Source organism: Arachis ipaensis, chromosome B03 (genome assembly GCF_000816755.2).
Source record: "Arachis ipaensis cultivar K30076 chromosome B03, Araip1.1, whole genome shotgun sequence".
Lineage (NCBI taxonomy): Eukaryota > Viridiplantae > Streptophyta > Magnoliopsida > Fabales > Fabaceae > Arachis > Arachis ipaensis.
The window spans coordinates 130,071,384-130,086,008 of record NC_029787.2 but is presented as its reverse complement, the minus strand read 5'-3'; the positions used below and the strand labels follow the sequence as shown (position 1 = coordinate 130,086,008).

Sequence of the window (14,625 nt, the reverse complement as noted above, 5' to 3'; positions counted from 1 at the left end):
GAGGCCACCCACAATTTCAAATACCCATCATAAGAGTGAGGCTAAATCAGTAAAATCCTAAAAAATAAAATAAAAATACCCCTTCAAGAGAGAACCGAGTCCCCGAACGCCAACATCGACGTCGTCGTCACCGTGGACCGCCACGTCACACGGATTCTCACCCCTTACAGGCTGGAAGACAGTATACCGAATGAAAAGCGACCACGTGTCCAGGCTCGATGGTGACACCTCTTCCATTACAGCTGTCTTCTCAGCCTCGGCATATAAATATCACTCAAACGTACTCGTGTCCTTCATCCAATCCAAACTCTCTCACACTATACAATCTTCTCTCGTTTCGTTCTGATCCCTTTCCTTAAAACACTGACCCTCAACATGACTCGTAATTACAATTTTGCCATTTTGCTCTCTGTGATTGCAGTGCTGCTTCTTCCCGCGCTAACTTCAGCGGCGCTGGTGGAGCAGCAGCCGCTGGTTCTCCAGTACCACAATGGCCAGCTCCTCAAGGGACGCATCACCGTTAATCTCGTCTGGTACGGTTCCTTCACTCCAATCCAACGCTCCATAATCGTCGATTTCATAAACTCACTTAGCTCACCGAGTGCCAAGCTTCCCTCCGCCGCATCGTGGTGGAAGACCACCGATAACTACAAAGGTGGATCCTCTGCGCTCATCGTAGGGAAGCAGTTCCTACACTCTGCATACACACTCGGGAAGAGTCTCAAGAATAAGGACCTAATGGCCTTGGCTTCCAAGTTCAACGCTCAGAGTAACGAACTCTCCGCCATCACGGTGGTTCTCACCGCCAAGGACGTTGCCGTCGAGGGATTCTGTATGAGGTGCGGAACTCACGGTTCGACCCGACCCGTAAACGGAAAGCCACGAACCGCTTACGTTTGGGTCGGGAACTCCGAGACTCAGTGTCCTGGTCAATGCGCGTGGCCGTTCCACCAGCCGATCTACGGTCCACAGACTCCGCCGCTGGTGGCGCCTAACGGCGACGTTGGCATCGACGGGATGATCATTAACCTTGCCACTTTGCTCGCCGGGACTGTGACAAACCCGTTTAACAACGGATACTTCCAGGGTCCGGCGACGGCGCCGTTGGAGGCTGTGACGGCGTGCACGGGGTCGTTCGGGAGCGGGTCGTATCCGGGTTACCCTGGTCAGGTGTTGGTGGACAAGGCGAGCGGTGCGAGCTTCAATGCGTACGGGCTGAACGGGAGGAGGTACCTGTTGCCGGCGATGTGGGACCCCCAGACTTCAAAGTGCAGGACGCTCGTGTGAGGGGAGGTGCACCGAAGTTTGCTGTGTGGACTCGGGCTTACGTGGCACAATCTGGTGTGCGCTAATGGCTTTGTAGATATGGAAATATTAAGTTTGTAAGGAGAAGTGGGGGATGGGAGTGTGTTGGCTTTTAGCTGCTTTTGTCGTTTAGCATGACGTGTAAATTCTGTTCCTATATACTAAAGCGGATGAATGAATATTAAATATTAATGTTATAAATATGGAAAACGAGGAAATAAGTTTTAGGCATAGCATAAAGAAGAAACGAGGCATATTGCTGATATTACTCTCTTTCTAAAATTGTAAGATAATAAATTGTAAGATAATAAATGAAAAATATGTTAGTACTGTTACAAGTTTTAACTTGTACTAAATAAATAATATTTTTCTGCTGTATTAAAGCTAGTTTTGTGGGGGTGATTTTGTTGGTTTGTAGAACAGAGGGAAAATGGAGTGGTGTTGGACTGTTGGGGCCGTGGGAGATCATCATGGGGACTGGGAGGGAGCAGTGATGATGATATTGACAGGGGACGAGGTGAAGTGAATCTAATTCTCATGTATGGCATAGAAAATGCATGTCTTTGTTCTTTCTGATCGGTTTGGTGGGGTCCCCTTTCTCTGCAATCATGCATCGGATAAGTTTTGCTCTTTCTTTGGATGATGTAATGTACCCTCCCCCGTTGTGTACTATTCAGGGTGCGATAGAGATGGCTTTCGCCATTCCTTTAGGCTATGTTTAGTTGGAAGAAAAGAAATAGAGAGTAATGAAATAGAAAGAAAAGAAAAAAAATTGAGTAAATTTTTATTTTTTTTATACGTGTTTGGATGGAAGAAAAATAAGAAAAAAATATTATAAAAAAATAATTTTATTTTTATATTATAAAATATATTAAAAAAATAAAGGGGTAATATTGAAAGTAGAGAGAAAAATGTCCGATCAATTTTTTTCCATCCATTTTTTTTTTCTAATTTTTTTTCTCAACTAAACAAAGAAAAATCATTCTCCTTCCCATTTTCTTTCTTCCCTTTTCTTTCCTTTCATTTTCCTCTCAAACAAACATAGTGTTACTGTTTGAGAAAGAATGAAAAAGTTGAGAATGAAAGCCTTGTTGTCACTGTTACCCTAATACAGAAATTTTATTGTAATTTATTTGATGATGGCAAGGGCTTTCTTCACCTAATCTTCAAATCTGGCAGACAACTCTGCGTCTGATGGGAGGATGGAGCTACATCTCATGTCTCTTTCTGTTTCCCATTCAGACAAAGCAAATAATCTAATGCAGCATCCACTTCTAGATTCATACACTTATTGATTAGAAACTGGAACGTGCATACTTCACACTTACTCCTGTTCATCAGTGGTTATGTCATCTTTAGTAATTTTTTTTTACCGAATAATACTTTACTGACAATGTGTCATCTCTGAGGTGACCTATTGTTGAAGATTGTACGTACACAAATTTGATTTTTCCATGAAGTGGTTGTCACCTTATTGGACAATCATAATTGTTTCTTTTAAACTAAGCCCGGCTATCACACGAGAATTGAGGCTTACTTAAACCAAAACGGTGGCCACGACCCAAAAAAACAAAAAACCAAAACGGTGCACACAAGGCTTTGGTTTAGGGGTGAAACTCTTTGCCTTGTAATAGGTGTATCCGGATTTGAGACTTAGCTGAGGCCAATTGTGGATGAGAATCGTTAATGTTATGTGTGTGTGTAGTGTCCGTAAATATTGTGATATAATGTCTAGAGTGAAGAGCTGTATATCCCAACCTGACAAAAAAGAGAAAAAAAAAGAAGCAAAACCGTGCAAAGATGAAAGTATAGCATATAATAAGTAACACAGAAACCCATATATTAACCACTTGAACGATGGATACTTTTACAAAGAACATTTGAATATGCCAAATACCAAAGGCCGCGAAAGAAACATTAAAAGTTTACAATGTTTGCTGTGCTCAGAACCAACCACATCAGTCTAGGTGGGGCAGATAGTTCCCTCATACTTATGCCCAAAGCATCGGCCATGATGCCATACGAGGGAGCAGATGATCACTATGTCCATTCATTTGTCAATCAAGGATCCATATCTGTATAACTGCGCATTTAATAATAGGGGCTGTAGCGCATTGCCATCCTGAACCTTGGAACCTTTCTGTAATTGAAGGAAAAAGGTGCAATAAGACTATTGTTACATCAAGAAGAGAATGCAACAAAAAAGACAGAACTCAGTACAACATACCCGTATCCATATGGGGAAAAGGCAAATGGAGGAGCAAATGCAGCTCTGCCTCGAAACCCCATGTAAGGATTGGAACGGCGGGGTCGATACTGCTTCATCCCTGGTATGTTGGTCCTCTTTGCAGTCACCTGGTACAAAGTCCATATATATTATGATTACATAAAAGAAAGCAAGATGCTTTTGAAGACCGAACAAATGACATAAGCCTCTTAATCTAACCTTCAATTGGCGCCCATGTAGTTCAGATTCATTCAGCAGAAGAGCCTCTTGAACAGCCTCAACTTCAAGAAACTCTACATATGCATAACCCTTGGGTTGGCCAAACTTATCAGTGCGAATGGTGACACGGTTTACTGTTCCACATGATTGAAAATGTTGCTGCACTTCTTCGGGAGTACATGAATAGTCCACCTGTGGAACATACAAAATCATATAGATTATATGATAGTATAGCTTTAAGTCAAGAACTCCATATGATGGCCTTTTAATGTTTGCATGCGATTACTAATACCAACTTTGTAGTGATAATTTCATCTAGAAAATAAACCACACACAATGCACATCAGACTTCACCATGAATTTTCACTTGCCCTGCAAATTAAATTCCAAGTTATTTGGCCTTGGCCATAAAGATGGTAGTGCAGTGCAACAAGAACATTATGCCGATGCTAATATCGTAAGTTCCAAGTTGACATATATCGTCTGGCTTTTTACATACATTTCACATTCACTTTATAAAAAAGGATAAAAACATTTAATTTCATTAACATACTTAACCATATTATTTATCACAATGAGACAACTAAGCAGGAAAGAAAGCTTTTGATGTAAACAGGGGAAGAGACTGCTCACATTGCCTACAAAGACTGACCGAGCATCTACTTCCTCTCTATTGCTCTGACTTGCACCAGCAGTAGCAGGATCTATTTGGAGGTAAGAATCAATAACAAAGACAATACGTTCAAGGGGGGAAAAATCGTAATAGAAACTCTTGCACATTAATAAGCACCACATGCAATTGCTAGGAGAGGATGAAAGAGACAAGAGGGGAAAACCATCATCATAACTTATCCTTCTCCATATTGGAACGTTTAAAAGCTTTAAGCGATGAGGCACCGAAGAACCCCTTTGACATTTTCCCCAGTCAAGTAAGTCAAGCATTAACCAAACCTCATTCAAATTTCATTTTATTTAAACAACTGGCAAAAATCATAACAGAAAATTCTCTAAGTGGAATGTAAGAAAATGTCTCCTCATTCATAACCAGCTTAGAAAATCCTTTCCCAACCTCTAACTGAAACTTTTCAGTCACAGTCAAGAAATGTATGGATTACACAATGCAATACCAAGCAACAAGCCAAATCCGAATTAGCTAGTTTACTAACTAAGAAATCATTAACTGGAGAAGTTAGTCCCCGCCAAAACAAAACAACTAGTGCTAATTTCAGCCGGCATTGAGCACAGCATAGCCCATTCAACCTAGCTCAAGCCAAATGCAGATCATTTCCCGGAAAACAAAATACAGTGTCACGAAACCCCATAAAATTTCCGCCAGAAAAAAGGTGCAATTTACGCCATATAGAAAAGCACCAAAACTGCAAACAAAAAAATAAACATTAAAAAAGGAATGGGAAAAAGGAAGAACCTTGCATAGATCCCATCTCCTTCTCGACCTTGGCTTGCATCTCCTTCAAAGCAGCAGCTTCATCTTCCATCTCCTTCAAGCGCCTCTTCATGTCGTCCAAGTCCTGCAACCATTGCAATCCGCATTGAAGCGCGAAACAATTAGGGTTTATGGGATTGAACAGCAGCAGCGTGGAAAGGGGGAATTGGAGAAAAAGGCATGAGGAAACTAAATGCGCAAAATAAAGAGGAATGAAAAATTAAAGGAAGAGGAAAGGATGGAAAGCATTGCATACAGCTTCGGTGTGTTCGGCGCCGAGCATATCAACGTCGTCGTTTTCCATGGTGAGTGCGTCGCAGAGGGTATACGGCGGCACCTCTCAGACCCTCTTGCTCTTTTTAGGTTCTTATTTTTTTTTAATTGGATTATTTTACCATATAATTTTTTTTAATTTAGTCTCGAATAACGTTAAACGTCTAAAAAATATTAATAAATTGTAAAATTACTTATATATCATTGCTTTTCACTTATAATAGATTCATATGAAGTAAGATTTCTCCCTTCCTCATTTTTTCTCTTCTATTTTCTCTGAGACACACACATAAGAATTCTATTCTAAGAAAAAATTTTCATACTTTTTGTTTGGAGGCTGTTATCAAACACAAGTCAATGGATGTTTCAACAATACACTCTATTAGGTATCTGCAATTTCCAAACAGAAAAGAACTAAATTTATCACAATGCTCTCGACATCACTAACATAAAACTTCATAAAAAAATTCATCACAACCTGAATATCACCTACATGAAAATATGATATATGCATAATTTACATATGAATAATCACATATGTAGTTTCAGAAGAAAAATCCATTACAACCTCAATAACACAAAATCAAAACACTAACTAAAACCAACAGGGCATAACATGAAATAATCGTATGTAAGTTTTAGCAGAAAATTTATCACATCCTGAACATCGATAGCAATGGAACTTATCAGTTATTTGTGAAAAAGAATAAAAATATACACAAAATTCATCACACACTCAAACCATTCACTACAAGAAAAATGCTAAGTACCGTCGGATTTTTTATTGGAAAAACGAGAAAAATTGACGGTAATTAAGTTACCGTCACAATGAATCAGATGGTATAAACTTTTCCGTAACATAATACCGACAGATTTTTTGCGTCCGATGGTAATTTCATCGAATTTAGTGACAAAATATAGTTAGTACAAATCAGAATCTGTTAAACGTTACTAGAAAAAATTTTCGACGGTAACGTTGGTGCCATGTCATACGTCTCCCCACCAATTTATCGGCAGATTAATCTGACGGTAATGCTGACAAAAATGTTTTTAATTTTTTTTAAAAAAATGGTTGGGCTCCGACAGTAGTCTTTTTATTTATTTTAATAATATTTTTTCCTCCGCTTATAATGTACCCCTGATAATTAATAATTGAAATAGTGCTTTAAACCTAATGTGAAATATCAAAAATATAAATTAAAAATATGGAGTGACTTGGAATTGAAATATCTAAAACAATGCTAACTATATTACATTCTTTGCAAAGTTTCTTAAAGAAATACATATCACAGAACTATGTTTACATTAAACCTATTCAGATTCATCATCTTCTTTCTCTCATTCACCATCCTCCTTTTTCGATGTAGTTTTCTGATTATTATCAAACTCGTCTTCCTCTTCTTCGTCGCCATCCACCTCATCTTTTTTCTTGAAGATCGTCGTCATCTAGTAGAAGTGCGTCAGCATCTACTTCAAGGTTAATGATGTCATCATCCATAACAGCAGACCTAAGGGTGATTAGATCACCGGTATCAACCACCATTTTCGAAGGAGTTGGGTCATCAATCTGGTAAGGTTCCTGACCCTCGTCCTATTATCAGACTAGATGCGGCCTCTTGGTTTAGTCTTAACTACAACCACCCAACTAGACTTGCATGAATTCGCACTACAAGGTTTTTGTTTATTTGTGGGAGTTTTTTCTATTATTTGTGGAGGTTTATAACCCCCAAAATTTGAGGTGCCACGAAGTCTTTTGTGGGGGTTTTTAAAAACCTCCACAATCTATTCAGTGGGAGGAGGGATTTTGTGTGTGTTTAGTGGGGTTTTATATTAAATTTTTGTGGTAGTTCTTGGTCAATGTTTGTGGCGGTTCAAAACCTCCACAAAAAGACTTTTCCATTTTAAAAATAACAGCTATTCTGTAGAGGTTTCAAACCTTCAGAAATCTGTCAATATAATTTTAAAAAATTAATCTACATTATTATTACACTACTGATCATTTATTATTAAAAAGAAATATTTAAGCAAGACATTAAAAATGTAGAAGAAAATTAAAATAAAAGAAATACTTTAAAATAAAATATAGTACACTACCATCATTTTCCAATCACATTAATTATAACTAGAAAATATTAAAAATAACATGATAAAATACAAAGAGTAAAGTATCGTTTTTATCCTCAACGTTTGGGGTAAGTCTTAAAGTTGTCCCTAACGTTTCAAACGTCCTATTTAAGTCCCTAAGGTTTCAAAATTGACTCAATATTGTCTTGCCGTTAGGGATCCGTTAACAGAATTGACGGCTGGACAAAATTGAGACGATTTTGAAACGTTAGGGACTTAAATAGGACGAAAACGTTGGGGACAAAAACGATACATAGAAATAAATTTTAATTTTATCGTTCAATAATATCAATTTTTTACTATACACAGTATTCAATTATTTTTTAATCACATGTAAGTAAATTACACTTAATCATATTATTTTCATTCTAAATAAATTAATTTTTTTTATAATTTTACTCTTAAAGATTTTTAGTTATCATGAAATATTTGTAGAATGATTAGTATATAAACTTGCAGAAAAAAAATAATATATACAATAAAATATAAATTATACCTTTTGTCTCTAATGTATCAAAATTCTTTAAAATAATAAAAAAATAATTTTATTTAAAATAAAAATAATGTGATTAAGTGTAATTTACTTATATGTAATTAAAAAATAATTGAATATTATGTGCAGTAAAAAATTGATATTATTAAAAGACAAAATTGAATTAAAAGTTATTTTTATGTATCATTTTTGTCCCCAATGTTTTCGTCCTATTTAAGTCCCTAACGTTTCAAAATTGTTTCAATTTTGTCCCGCCGTCAATTCTGTTAACGGATCTCTAACGGCAGGACAACATTTAGTCAATTTTGAAACGTTAGGGACTTAAATAGGATGATTGAAACATTAGTGACAACTTTGGGACTTACCCCAAATGTTGGGGACAAAAATGACACGTTTGCACACCTGCCCAAGTTAGAAGCGTAGCCATCAAAAAACCTTAATCCTCTAATCCACTTACAAATATTTTGTCTCTGCTCCTTCGTTAGAGCAAACACCACCTTTGGTTTAGCCCACTGAGAAACCACAATTTTATGATTTATTTTGTATTGAATTTAGTGGATTTTGTCAACTTTTCTCTCCCATTTATTCACTAAAATAGCATGGTTTCATGAATTTCTCTTAATTGTGCTTAATGGTTAAAAACATGTTTTTTAGGCCTTTAATTAGTCAAATTTAATTCACTTTTGATTCCACTCAATGCCTTTATATGTTTGTTAGTGATTTCAGGATTAAAAGGGCAAGGAATGAATCAAGAAAGTGAAGAGGAAAGCATGCAAGATGGAGAATTCATGGAAAATAAGGATTTGGAAGATTCAAGGCGACGCGTACACGTGAAGAAGAAATCTGTCAACGCAACGCATACGCGTGACTGACACGTGTGCGTGATGAGGAGAGTTGTCAGGTGACGCATACGCGTGACAAGCGGCACGTGACCAACTTAAAGGCAATACGCTGGGGGCGATTTCTGAGCTCACTGAGACCCAAATCCAACTCAATTCTGAAGTATTTGAGGCAAAATTCAAGAGGAAACAAGGGGGGAGCAATTAGTGTAGGTTAGAAACATGCTTTAGATAGTTTTTTAGAGAGAGAAGCTCCCTCTTATCTCTAGAATTAGGGTAGATTTAGGTTAAACTCTCTTTAATTTATGTTTAATTCATTGTTTTCAATTAGTTTTCCTTACAATTTCTTGTTATTACATCTTTGTTCTCTTAGTTCTTCTTGTTAATTTCCCTTTTTATGTCACTTTTAGTTTTATGAACTCTTGTTAATTTTTATTTTCTTTAATGTAATTGATGTCTTTTTATGTTTCTTGTTGTTTGTTTGAGTCATTGTTGTTATTTTCTTGGATTTGGTAGTAGATTTTATTATTCATGCAATTTATTATGCTTTTATTTTTATGCAAACCAAGTATTTGATAAAATGCTTGAGTTAGGTTTAGAGTAGATTTTGAACATTCTTGACTTGGAAAGATAAATTAGGTGATCTTGAGTTATTAATACCCAACTTATTGGTAATTTAGAGTGATTAGTTAGTCTTGTATCCATTAACATTACTTATGGATTGTGATTAAGTAGGCTTATTTGACTTTCTCCCGATGTTGGATATAACAAAATAGGATTAGCTCTTGGTAACTATTGTATTATAATTAATAACTATGATAGACCGGTGGCGGCGGCGAAGACCCTTCCCCCCTTCCCCTTCCCCCTCCCCCTCTTCTTCCCGAAACCCCCCTCCCCCCTCTTCTCCCTTCGCATTCCCTTCCCCCTTTCCCCGAGGAGCAGAGCGGCGGATTTATTTTATTTTATAATTTTTTTAATGAGGGGTAGTTTGGTAATAAAAAAATAAAATTAGTAAAAAGGATGATTTTAAAGCGTTTTTGAACGTTGATGATGATTTTAATAACGAAAAAAATCCGGGGACGATTTTGATTTTGACCCAAGACGTTAGGGACGATTTCAGTACTTAACCCTTTTATTAATTATCTTTAGGTGTTGATTTACTTTATTGTCATTTAAATTTCTTGTCATTTAATTTCTTGCTTCTTTATCAACTCACCCCGTGAAACTCATAACCAATAATGGAGCACTCGATTGTAATTTCTTGTAGTACAGCATACAACCATTCAAACAACAATCAATTTTCACTGCATTTAGACCCAATTTCGAAACTAGCTTATTTGCTTCGTAGTGGTTTCGGGGGATGCCATTGGACTTGACAGGTACCAGTTTGTTGCAAATGATGGCCCACTTATCAAAAGATTCTCGAGTATGATTTGACTCCGACTTAATACTCATCATTCTAACACATGCAGACAACTCCGAATGAACACAATTCTCGTACAAAGATTTCGCAGCAGATTCTAATAGATGATAAAATCTTTTCGCCTCTGAGTTAGGCTCTTCTTTAGCCTATTCCAATTCTGTAACACCTGTTGTATCATACACCATCTCATTGTATCTCTCTTGGTTAGCCTCCCAAGTCGTTTCATCCATATATAAGTCTTTCACCACCCGAACATTCCTTGATTGACAATCAAACCTATTCAAATTAAAGGCAGACTGGTTAATTCCTTGCTCCTCCACTTTTTTGTATTCCGCCCACATCTAATATCCATCCTTGAACCCATATCGGTAGAGGCGAAGAGTTATGTCTGCAGGTTCTAACCATTTAGTCAGCCGACACTTTTGACACGGACACCTAGATACCCCTTCTAACCATTTAGTCAGCGCGACAAACCCTCAATCCCCTCAAAGAATTCAGGTTTTAAACCTCCCGACCACCGTTATCCCTCTCATATATCCATAGAAGATGACTTGGAATCATATTGAAACACACACCCTAGAATTCAACGAACAACACAAATTATTAAATTTTTTAGAAAATTCGGCAAAGTGTACCCTATAATTAGAATCTCCCGCCGAATACAATTATCATTTTATGACAAACGAAACATGTGTTAAATAATTTAAACGATAGTTCGGTAGAACTTCTCCTTAATTCAGAGACATCCATCAAATAAATATAATAATTTTCACATAGAAAACAGTTGTAGGCATAAATTATAACATGCACGCATTCAATAAAACATCAAATCCTAACCGTTCTAGTGCGCAACTCCTTATAACTCCACAATTTTCCAACAAACAAGGGTTTCAAGAAGGCACCACTATGTGCCCTTCTCTCACTTCCGTCCTAAAACTCTGTCCTAAAAAAGTAAGTCCAACATAAAAATTAAACAATTCTATATTCAGAGATAGAAAATCAAGCTGGAATATTACTGCACAAACAACAAAAAAAGTAAACTCCAACTGATGTCAGAGAAAATAGCACTGTCCTATTAAAAATGACAACGTATTAAATTCACTAAGTTGAAACTAAATCAGAAACTTATTTGAAAGAATAAGTAAAACTCATTATTCCAATTAATTAAAATCTAATTCTAATTTCACCAAACTAACAAGAGGCATGACAAAAATAAGCGATGATGCAATTAAAAGAAACTCATCCACTAAACTCAACTAAAATCTTGCAACAACTCAAGCACTCTTAACCTCACCTTATTTAATCTACTCTAACATTATTTCATTTTTACATCCAATAAATTAACACAACAAATCCTAACCACACACTTCATTAAATAAATTTAACCACTGATTTAAACTAAACCCTAACAAAATGCTAAAGTCATAAATTAATATGTAAAAATAAAATAACCATACTAACAATAAATCCGATGATAGTGGCTGCAGGGTCTCTTTAACGTGGTGGTGATAGAGGCGGCAGTGACGGCGACGTGACCAGCAACCACAATAAAAGATGCGGCGTGGATAGCAACAGTAGCAGAATTGATGACAACGTGCAACAGCGGCTTCAGCGGCTTCAGTGGGTACTCCAAGCGGTTGCAACAACGACGATGGGGTCCCGGCGAGCTCCCAGCGGTGGCGATGATGCCCTCTCGATGGCAACAGAAAGAGAGCATAAGAAGAGAGAGAAAGAAAAGAGAGAGAAAAAGAGAGCTCGTTCAGACAACTGAGGGAGAAGGGTTCCGCATTTGAATTTTAACCCACACCTATCGTCAGATTTATCGTCGGATTTTTCCGATGGTAACTCACCAAAACGATGCGTTTCAATAAACCGTTATACTAACGAAAAATTCGACGGTAACATTGGCGTCCTTGAGTTATATTTTTGCGCCAACAATTACCCTCGGTTTTAGCGACGAAAAATCTCTTCCGACGGTAATCTTTTATGGCGACGAATTTCTTTTCTTTTCCATTAGAAAATTCGATAGTAAATCCGCCGGTATAACTCGACGTTAAATCCGACGTTAATTCTAACGGTACTCAATATTTTTCTTGTAGTGATTACCACCTAAATTAGCAGCTATCAAATGATAAAAAACCAAACTATTCCTTTCTATCAATGATAAAGTAATAGAGTATATGTATCAAGATTAAAATAAAAAATAATTTAGCTTTTCTTTTCTTTTTCACGGGTAGCCTGAAGTCACTTTTCCTTTTTCCTTTCGTTCCTCTTTATCGATTTCGTCTTTGATTTTGAATCATCTAATGTAGGATCATAAACTGGAGGTCCACTGTGTGATGCCATCTCTTTCTTCAACTGCAACATTATCCAAAATCTAGAAAGTTAAACATTTTCCATCGTTAATAGAACAAAAACGTACTTCTAGTGAAGCGTGCTAGTAAAGATCCAATCTTTATTAAGTGAAATTGCGTCGGATTCTAAGGGCGATAAAAAAATGTTTCAAATAAGTCGAGTTATCATAGAAACGGAATAATGAGATTTAGTAAAAGGGGAAAAATTGAACTTTGGAAAGAGAGAACGATTAGGGTACCAGAGCAGCTTTGGGTTGATAAATAATGACTTCTTCTTGAGGAGTATAGCCAACTCTGATGCGACTGGATTTTCCGAGGGTTCCATCAGGTCACTGCATAGGGGCGAGAATCCTTTAAATACATAAAGTCCCTTTTCCTTTTATAAAGAAACAAAAATTTGCAAGAGGGAAGACGAGCACACGAGGGATGCCGAACGGAGGAGACACAGTGAGATGGGACCGTGCGGTGGATCGGCGAGAGCTTAACGAAAAACTTAGGGTTAGGATTGTGTAAGTGTGGGACAAAATTACGAGTTTTTTTGGAATTTTTAAAATATAGAGGTGCCCTCAATTAGTTCTTTTACCCTATTGATGAGAATATTCGTTTTTTTTTTTTTACAGAATATTCTGTTATTTCAAACATTTTTGTCATGGTATAAATTAAATTGAAAAAAATTATATGGTATAGAAACCCAATTGAAAAAAGAAATATAAAGATCTAATTAAAAATTTGGTTAAACTATAAGAAGTTGCAGAATAATTAAACCAACTTTTTACTAAAAATATGAAACTAATCATCAATAAGAAACCCTGTTCAGATGACCCATTGGACATTGCATTTCTATAGGTAAATTTCAATATATTTTTCGAAAGGAGAGTGCTAGGGGAACAATGAAAATTTTGAACAACATGAATAATTACCAATCAAATGAAAATACACTACACCCTAATTTAATGTTACTAATTAAATTTACTCTTTTAACCCTATTAATTCACATTATTTACACATTCTTTAAAAATATTGTTGGTTACCTATATTTTTCCTTTTCGAAAATATACTATCTTAGTATCTTACACATATATCTTTTTTCTTTTATTTTTTTTGTCTTTTGCATTATATCTTTATTTAACACATTTTATATCTTACATCTTCTAAACGGCTAGTAACAATAATTTTACTTAAATATATCTTGTGTGGAAGGTCTTCATTCATATTATCCATTGAAATTCCTTATATTTTTTTTTCACTTTTTTAGTAATAAACAAACAAAATATATAAAACCTAAGTGGTTACAAAAATAATTTCAAGTAACATGCATCATTGTTCTGGTAAGCTAAATTAAACTCGGGAGGCCTAACGACATATATGAAAAGTTGAATGCATTCATTTGCAACAACTATGTTCCATGTTCATACCTTGATGACGAATAAAGAGAGGCCGCGCCGAAATGATGTGTAGTGTAGGAGGTGCAAATTATTTCGAAGATAGACATGCATTACTTTATCGTACACCTAGTTGATGTCACAACAATTTGATTGGCCATATTATATTCGTGTCTCTGTAATCACTGATGATTACTTTCTCCAGCAGTGTTGTTGCCATTCATCTTAAATGTTCCAACTTTTAAAAATGTTATGAACACAGAAACCACTTAATTATATATTTGAAGTACCAGTTGTGCAATCTAAAAATATATTATTAGAGTCACTACTGTCTAATTCATTAAGCTTGCTTATGTCATTATAATTCAATAAGTGTGCCAGTAACCCTTAATTATTTATCAGCTAGTTTATGTCTATCTACTTGTGTATTAACTACATGCATGTCCCAGCATTCATGTTGATTATATTTATTGTTGAGCCCCACCCTGTACTATGTGATTGAATTTTCTGTTCACCGTGCTTGTCTCAATATTAATAGCTTT

At 36.2% G+C, this 14,625-nt stretch overlaps 2 protein-coding genes and 1 long non-coding RNA gene across 3 annotated transcripts; 1 reads left to right on the top strand and 2 right to left on the bottom strand.

The window, feature by feature from the left end:
* LOC107631652 (protein EXORDIUM-like 2) lies at positions 279-1,803 on the top strand. Its single transcript, XM_016335167.2, has one exon. It carries the CDS (start codon positions 376-378, stop codon positions 1,285-1,287), a length of 912 nt encoding a protein of 303 aa, XP_016190653.1. The 5' UTR covers positions 279-375; the 3' UTR covers positions 1,288-1,803.
* LOC107631654 (polyadenylate-binding protein 2) lies at positions 3,115-5,566 on the bottom strand. The gene is made up of 6 exons (XM_016335170.2): positions 5,452-5,566; positions 5,178-5,280; positions 4,385-4,455; positions 3,752-3,943; positions 3,533-3,660; positions 3,115-3,445 (listed from the first exon to the last, which is right to left on the bottom strand). The coding sequence occupies exons 1-6, from the start codon at positions 5,497-5,499 to the stop codon at positions 3,397-3,399; spliced, it is 591 nt and encodes a 196-aa protein (XP_016190656.1). The 5' UTR covers positions 5,500-5,566; the 3' UTR covers positions 3,115-3,396.
* On the bottom strand, positions 12,477-13,257 carry LOC110270441. The gene is made up of 2 exons (XR_002359969.1): positions 12,941-13,257; positions 12,477-12,705 (listed from the first exon to the last, which is right to left on the bottom strand). It is a non-coding gene; the product is annotated as an uncharacterized LOC110270441 (long non-coding RNA).

Coding starts and splice junctions, on each gene's coding strand:
- LOC107631652 (XM_016335167.2), top strand. CDS start 376: ATGACTCGTAATTACAATTTTGCCATTTTGCTCTCTGTGATTGCAGTG.
- LOC107631654 (XM_016335170.2), bottom strand. CDS start 5,499: ATGGAAAACGACGACGTTGATATGCTCGGCGCCGAACACACCGAAGCT. Junction 3,944..4,384: donor GGTCAGTCTTTGTAGGCAAT/GTGAGCAGTCTC, acceptor TATGTTCCACAG/GTGGACTATTCATGTACTCC. Junction 3,661..3,751: donor TACATGGGCGCCAATTGAAG/GTTAGATTAAGA, acceptor ACTTTGTACCAG/GTGACTGCAAAGAGGACCAA.